The sequence below is a fragment of the Clarias gariepinus genome, unplaced genomic scaffold (genome assembly GCF_024256425.1).
Source record: "Clarias gariepinus isolate MV-2021 ecotype Netherlands unplaced genomic scaffold, CGAR_prim_01v2 scaffold_30, whole genome shotgun sequence".
Taxonomy (NCBI): domain Eukaryota; kingdom Metazoa; phylum Chordata; class Actinopteri; order Siluriformes; family Clariidae; genus Clarias; species Clarias gariepinus.
The window spans coordinates 411,459-420,000 of NW_026520997.1; the positions used below are offsets into that span (position 1 = coordinate 411,459).

The following is an 8,542-nucleotide window of genomic DNA, read 5'->3' on the forward strand; positions in this document are numbered from 1 at the left end:
GTGTCCTCCAGTACTGTTTTAGCCTCAGTCTGTCTCTACAGAAAGTTCCTGCATTGTGAAAAACGCCATGCATCGTACCAGTCCCAAAAATACCTCGTCCCTGTGCCCAGAGTGACTACAGGCCTGTCGCTCTGAGATCGCATATCATGAAGGTGTTTAAGAGACTTATTCTGAATACACTTATTCTTTACCCCCTGGTGAAGTCCTCTCTGGACCCTCTTCAGTTTGCCTACCAGCCTTTCCCGAAAGAGGATGCCATAATAAACCTGCTCCAACAAACCTACTCCCGCCTTGACAAATCTGGGACCTGTGTTAGGATGATGTTCTTTGACTTCTTAAGTGCCTTCAACACCATTCCACCAGCAGTACTGGGGGAGAAACTTCTTTGGTTTCCTGGATCATGGAGTATCTGCAGCAGAGCTCCTCAGGGGACTGTACTGTCTCCTTTTCTTTTCACGCGCTATACTTCTGACTTTAGATATAACTCAGAGTCATGTCATCTGCAGAGGTTTCCTTCCTGCTCTTGTCGAGTGCCTTGAAGAGTTAAAGGTTTGGTTTTCAAGCAATTTTCTCAAATTGAACAATAGTAAAACATCTTATGAAAGGCAAACATTTTTTCTGTTTTAATTGACAATCTTAATGTTCCTCTATCCAACCAGGTCAAAAGCTTGGGAGTCATCTTAGATCAAACACTGTCATTCGAACCCCATGTTAATAGTGTTACCCGCTCTGCATTCTTCCATATTAGGAATATCGACCGTTTACGTCCCGCCCTTTCAACAAAAAGCACGACTATTCTTGTGCATGCATCTTGAATTGATTATTGCAATGCTTTATTTTATGGGCTTCCTTTAAAAATACTTCATAAATTACAGTTAGTACAAAATGCTGCTCAGGTTATATCCAAAATTTCTAGTTTTCAACACATCACTCCTGTTTTGCTAAATCTGCACTGGCTCCCTGTTAAATACCGTGTAGATTTAAAAATACTACTTTTAACCTACAACCTACAATACCTACCAATCATCTTAGGTCATACCACTTTTCAAATGCAATTTCTGATTTTACTTACACTTACAATTTGCGTGTGCAATATTTACATACAAATATAAGTTAATTTATTCACACATATAATATAATTTATTTAAACATATAATTTACCTGTGCAATATTTATTTACCAATGCTCTTGGGCACACCACTCTGCAATTACCATAGCAAACCCTGACTTATATAACTGAACATTTGGCTATTGCACATGTAACTATTGCACACATAACGAGTGGAATATCTCTCCTTTTTTCCATTACATGTGCAATACCTGTATATAGAATTATGTGTGGTGTGCAACTAAGATTTTTTTAATTATTACTTTTTTCCTTTTCTCCTGTAAATGACTGTAAGCAACTGTAACCAATTTTCCTCTGGGATTATTAAAGTTCTTTGAATCTTGAATACTGCCATTACGAGACCATTTAATGCTTTATACGGAAATAGAAGTATTTTAAAATCAACGGAAATTTTACAGGGAGCCAATGAAGTAAAGATAAGATTGGTGTGATGTGTTTGTATCTTCTGGTTCTAGTGAGGACTCTTGCTGCTGCGTTCTGGACTGGCTGAAGCTTGTTTATGCACCTAGTTGAACAACTGTTCATAAAAAACAAATTTTTCTGCATCATTTAGCGACAATATATTTCTTATCTTGGCAATATTTCTGAGGTGAAAGAATGCTATCCTGGTAATATTATCTACATGTGCTTCAAATAAAAGGCTGGAATCTATAATCACACCGAGGTCTTTTACTGTTGCACTTGATGGAACAGAAAGGCCATCTAAAGCAACTAGTTCATGCTTTTATCACGTCTAGGTTGGACTATTGTAACGCCTTACTGTCTGGTTGTTCAACAAGGTGCTTAAACAAGCTGTAATTAGTCCAGAATGCAGCAGCGAGAGTCCTCACTAGAACCAGAAGATATGAGCACATCACCCCTATCTTATCTTCACTGCATTGGCTTCCTGTGAAATTTCGCATCGATTTTAAAATACTACTCTTGACATATAAAGCATTAAATGGTCTCGCACCGCAGTATCTCAGTGAACTGCTAGTGTCTTACGATCCACCACGCCTACTTCGATCAAAGGATGCAGGCTGCTTGTCAGTACCGCGTATTATGAAAAATACAGCAGGGGGCAGAGCTTTTTCTTACAAAGCCCCAAAGTTATGGAATAGTCTTCCAAATAGTGTTCGGGACTCAGACACAGTCTCAGTGTTTAAGTCCAGGCTAAAAACCTATTTATTTAGCCAAGCATTTTTATAAATAGATTAGCCTTAGGTAAAGGAGCAGATCTGGGGGACTCATGGACGTAGAGTATTATGGTGAACTGGTATGTTTTAGATTCTGTCCTCCCGACTCTCATTGATCACTCAGGTTTGCTGACGGTGAGGTGATTGGTTGCTTTACATCTCAGGGAGCCCTTATGTCTGTGTTTCTCTCACTTTCTGTGCACTCTGCACTAAATATACATTCACCTTTTACATTGTTCGACTGTGACCAGACCTAACTGTTATTTCTCCATCTCTTTGCTCTCTCCTTTTCTTTTTTCTCCTCTCTCTCTCTCTCCCTCTCTCCTTGTTCCTCTACCTATCTCTCTGTCGAGCTATACATGTCGCTCCTGAGCTGCCAGTGATCCAGACCCCCTCTGCCCGCTGGACCTCTCTAACTCATCCTGGAGTCCTGCTTCTGGTTGGAGATTTTATCACATGGATGCCCCCGTGTGGTCTGCCATGAAGGTGGTCCTGTCCTCGACTGATGCAGACAGCTGTTCTCTGAGGACCTGTGACTTCAGTCGCTCAATAGTTCAGGACTGGAATTTTTCACAGTCTACCTGAGCCTCCAGGAACAAACTGGACTTTAATCTTACACATCTCCTCTTATACCTAACTTCCAATCTCGCATATTATTATGCACATCAATCCCTGCTCTCCGTTATCACCCAGATGAGGATGGGTTCCCTGTTGAGTCTGGTTCCTCTCAAGGTTTCTTCCTATTACCATCTCAGGGAGTTTTTCCTTGCCACTGTCGCTGTCGTCCTAGGCTTGCTCATCAGGGACAATCAGATAATTTTGATTCATACACATTCACATTTCCTACAAACTTAATTCTTTTGATTGTGTAAAGCTGCTTTGTGATGATGTAAATCGTTAATAGCGCTATACAAATAAAATTAAAATAAATTGAAGTTACAGTAACATCAGAAAGCTAATTTTGACCGCTTGAGGTCCTATGACTAGAACTTCTGTTTCATTAGGATTAAGCAGAAGGAAGTTAATTAACATCCAGACTTCTATGTCCTGCACACATTACTTTAGTAAACTGGATTTTCTCTTCTGGTTTTGCTGAGACATATAACTGTGTGTCGTCAGCATAACAGTGAAAACTAATACCATGTTTATGAAGTATGTTGCCCAGAGGAAGAAGAAGAATAGAAGAATATTCAATTATTTGTCACATGTACTTTACAGCACAGTGAAATGTCTTCTTTGCATATCTCAATTAGGAAACTGGGGTCAGAGCGCAGGGTCAGCCAGCTTACAGCGCCCCTGGAGCATATAGGGTTAAGGGCCTTGCTCAAGGGCTCAACAGTGGCAATTTGGCGAACCCCCGACCTTCCGATCAGTAACCCAGTAACCCACAGCCTTAACCGACTGAGCCACCACTGCCCCTAATTTGTTGCCATTAAGATTTACATTTACATTTGGGCATTTGGCAGATGCTCTTTTCCAGAGCGACTTACATTTTATCTCATTACACATTTGAGCAATTGAGGGTTAAGGGCTGCGCTCAAGGGCCCAACAGTGGCAAGGGTTAGGGTTAGGGGTTTGAACCTCGGATCTTCCGAACCGTAGTCCAATGCCTTAACCACTGAGCTACCCCTGGCCCCATGAAGCATGTAAAGAGAGAAAAGCAGTAGGCCTAAAACAGAACCCTGTGGAACACCAAACACAACTTGAGAACATGCAGAATAATCACCATTTAAATCTAAATTTAAATTTAAGGGCTGTACCCTTAATTCCTACTACATTTTCTAATCTGTGAAGAAGAATAGCATGATCAATGGTGTCAAAAGCTGCGCTAAGGTCGAGTAACACAAGCATAGTTACACAACCCTGATCAGAGGCCAATAGGAGGTCATTTACTACTTTAACGAGTGCTGTCGCTGTGCTGTGATGAGGCCTAAATCCTGACTGATACAGTTCATGTATGCTATTTCTATGTATATATGAGCATAGCTGCTCCGCTACCATCTTTTCCAGGATCTTGGAGATAAAGGGGAGGTTTGATATTGGCCTGTAACTGGACAGCTGACAGGGGTCGAGGTCAGGTTTCTTAATTATTGGTTTAATAACTGCTACTTTAAAAGATTTTGTAACATAACCAATGCTGAGTGAAGAATTAATTATTCTCAACAGGGGTTCTGTTATTGCTGGTACTATCTGTTTAAGAAAATGTGTCGGTACAGGATCTAATATACAGGTTGATGAATTTGAAGAAGAGATGAGTGAAATTAGTTCACTTTCTTCAAGGGGAGTAAAGTATTCTAGGTTCTGATGTGATGTGGTTAGTTTATCATCTGTATCACTTAAATTGTCTGGTTTTAAAGCCTCAATTTTTTGCCTAATATTTATGATTTTGTTATTGAAAAAGTTCTTCACTACTGTATGATGTTGTTGTGGAGATTTCTGCAGTGGTCTTATTTTTAGTTAATTTAGCTAAAATATTTAAATATTAAATAAAAATCTAGGATTATTTTTGTTATTTTCTATAAATGTGGAGAGATACAAGGATCTATCATCACTGAGAGCTTCTCTATAGGTCAGGATGCTCTCCTTCCATGCTATTTGGAATATTAGCAATTTAGTTTGACTCTGATTAATATGTTAATGCACTCCTGTTTTATTGATTTACTGTTTTTCATCTGATGGACAATTTATTTGCATTACCTTAACTTATTATAACAGATTATTGCATTATGTTCTTGCTCTTGTTTGCACATTTGCACTTTATGTTGTCTTTGTGTACAGTTTTGTAAATTGATGTTGTTTATTCTTGGTCCTGGATGAACGTTGTTTCGTGTCACTGTGCACCAAACTCTAAATGGTTAAAATGACAATAAAAGAATACTCAACTTGACTTGTTTCATTTATAAAATTATATATAAAATCCCACTATTAAATTCACACACAGTACAAAAACATGACAGAGAAACGAGAGTGCATGAGAAACTTTACTTACACAGTTGAACAAATCAAACACAACAGATTCACACCATGATCACAGAGTCAGGGAGTCACGTCACATTCTCTGTTACAGCTACACTGGCTTTAACACTGATGGATTGTGGGTAAACTAGAGCCAGAACGCTGCAGCATACACATGTCAAAATCCTTTATATATATATAAAAAAAAAAACATAAAAAATCCGAGTGCTTTAATGCATCAGGTGTTAAATTACAGGTTCTTCTGGTTATCTTGATATCACACATACACACACACACACATCAGTTTAAAGTTGGTCCTGTTCAAGAGGAGAACTGTTACACACCCGTTCTTAATGAGACTTTACATTAAGAACACCTTTTTTAAAGAACTGTTTCTCAAGGAAGAGAGGCGAGTGGGAACTGCCCAAGACCAGATACGAAGAAAAGGAAATAGTTATTGGTTATTGACTAAATCTCAAAACCCTTGCATCTCATTAATTGCCCTGTCTGGTGCTAATGCCCTGAGCATGATGTAGCTGCCCCACTGGGCCTCCTTTAGCATTTTCTGCAGTTGCCATGTTTGGCCACTAGGTGATTACTCTAGAACCCTGCGGCTCGATCTACAAAGGCGAGCAAATGAGCAGCACATCAGCATTTATCTGTCACTCAAACACAGAAAAAAAAATGTGAGAATAGAGAATTAGATTTTCAGTAGAATTTAAATAAAGTGAGAATGAAGACTTTATGGAACTCAGTTCTGCTGAACAGCTGTGGAGCTTCGAGCAAACACTCAGCCTAACCTGGTGGTCAAACAGAGGACATGACCAATGCACTGCTCATTTACAGCTCACAGTTTACTCACTGACATGGTGTGTGTGTGTGTGTGTGTGTGTGTGTTTAGGTGGCAGTGTAGAAGGCGCAGCAGCTCATGCTCTTGGAGCTAGACGAAGCTTCTTTTCCATAATTTTCTGCTCGCGAGTCCTCACACTTGATTGTCGGTGAGTTTTCGGTGCTGGACACATCACGTGACAGACGTCTGCGTTTACACAGCGCAGTGTAGGCCATTGACTCCGCCCACTCTTCCTCACGCACTTTCCCCTGCCCGCTGTCGGCGTTACTCGGCCGAGGTGACCAGGGCAAACTGGCAGGTATCTTGTTCTGGTAGCTGACCTTTGACCCCCACCCGGTGGCCATGGAGGCAAAAGCAGAGTCAGAGTAGCAGGTGAGGGCACGAGAGGTCAAGGCGTAGGGCAGGTACTCGGACTCGTACGGCTGCTGCACCGGGGTGACGAGCCAGCGGTGGGATGTGGCACAGTCCTCCGGAGGTGCCAGTGAGCGCTCGGCGCTGTAGAAACGACTCGGGGGCAGTGTGTTCACGAACTGATCGTGCAGGAACGGCTGCACCGGGTAGCGAGCGCTTGAGACCAGCTGGTGAGTGCGCGGGGAATCAGCAGTAGGCGGAGTTAACCTTTCACCTTCCGGAGCTGTGTACACACTGTGGAAATAACAAGAACATGGGTTTTAGTTTGTGCCACTAAAACATACAGTTCAAGAGGAAAATAAAAAAAAAGACACTGACGAGTCATAGTTGTCTCTAAATCCTTTAGCGAAGGGGTTGTGGTCGATCTTCAGCTGGGTGATCTAAAGAACAGATAAAACACCGGATTAACAATCACAATCATTATTACGTAATCACAATAAATATTATGTTCATATGATCAACAGCACACACACAGACATACATACAGATGTGTGTGTGTGTGTGTGTGTGTGTGTGTGTGTGTGTGTGTGTACATCAGTGTTCTGGTATGCGGTGACGGCGATGAACTGGCTCTCAGGGAAGACAAAGGTCTGCGTGCGCGTCTCTCTCTCAGCCTCCAGACCGTCTGCAGGAACCTCAGCGATGTGGAGCCGCGGCTGGTATTTATGCAACGACTGGAGCACGATCATCTGAGCACAATGTACATCATCATCATCATTAGCAACATTATCATTAGCATCACCAACATCATCACCAACATCATCATCATCATCATCATCACCATCATTACTACCATCATCGCCATCATCATCTTCATCACCATCACTACTAACATAATCATCATCATCACCATCACTACTACCATCAGCATTATCATCACCATCACTACTACCATCATCATCATCATCATCACTACTACCATCATCATCATCATCACCATCACCATTACTACCATCATCATCACCATCATTACTCCTATCATCGTCATCATCATCCTCAGCAGCATCACCATCACCTACCGTCATCATCATCATCACCACCATCACTACTATCATCATCATCATCGTCATCGTCATCATCAGCAGCATCACCATTACTACTACCATCATCATCATCATCACCATCACCTACCGTCATTATCATCATCATCATCATCATCACCATCACTACTACAATCATCATCATCATCATCATCACCATCATTACTACCATCATTATCATCATCATGACCATTACCATCATTACTACCATTATCGTCATCATCATCATCACCATCACCTACCGTAATCATCATTATCATCACCATCACTACTACCATCATTATCATCATCATCATCATGACCATCACCATCATTATTACAATCATCGTCATCATCATCATCAGCAGCATCACCATCACCTACCGTCATCATCATCATCACCATCACTACTATCATCATCGCCATCATCAGCAGCAGCAGCATCACCATTACTACTACCATCATTATCATCATCATCATCATCACCATCATTACTACCATTATCGTCATCATCATCATCACCAGCATCACCATCACCTACTGTAATCATCATTATCATCACCATCATTACTACCATCATTATCATCATCATCAGCAGCAGCAGCATCACCATCACCATCACCTACCGTCATCATCATCATCATCATCATCACCATCACTACTACCATCATCGCCATCATCAGCAGCAGCAGCATCACCATTACTACTACCATCATCATCATCATCATCATCATCACCATCATTACTACCATTATCGTCATCATCATCATCACCAGCATCACCATCACCTACTGTAATCATCATTATCATCACCATCATTACTACCATCATTATCATCATCATCAGCAGCAGCAGCATCACCATCACCATCACCTACCGTCATCATCATCATCATCATCATCACCATCACTACTACCATCATCATCATCATCACTACTACTACTGTCATCATCATCATCATCACTACTACCCTCATCATCATCATCATCACCATCACTACAAC

General features: G+C 41.1%; 1 protein-coding gene across 2 annotated transcripts in view; it reads right to left on the bottom strand.

Annotated features, from left to right (window-relative positions):
• Positions 1 to 5,272: 5,272 nt before the first annotated feature.
• The window catches only part of eomesb (eomesodermin homolog b), a 12,168-nt gene continuing 8,898 nt past the window's right edge, over positions 5,273 to 8,542 (bottom strand). For both annotated transcript variants that reach the window (XM_053490689.1, XM_053490688.1), the window contains 3 exons: positions 7,054 to 7,209; positions 6,839 to 6,900; positions 5,273 to 6,754 (listed from right to left, as the gene is read on the bottom strand). In XM_053490689.1, the coding sequence (XP_053346664.1) occupies positions 6,157 to 6,754; positions 6,839 to 6,900; positions 7,054 to 7,209 (816 nt within the window). In that variant the 3' untranslated portion in view covers positions 5,273 to 6,156. The remainder of the gene's footprint in view (positions 6,755 to 6,838; positions 6,901 to 7,053; positions 7,210 to 8,542) is intronic.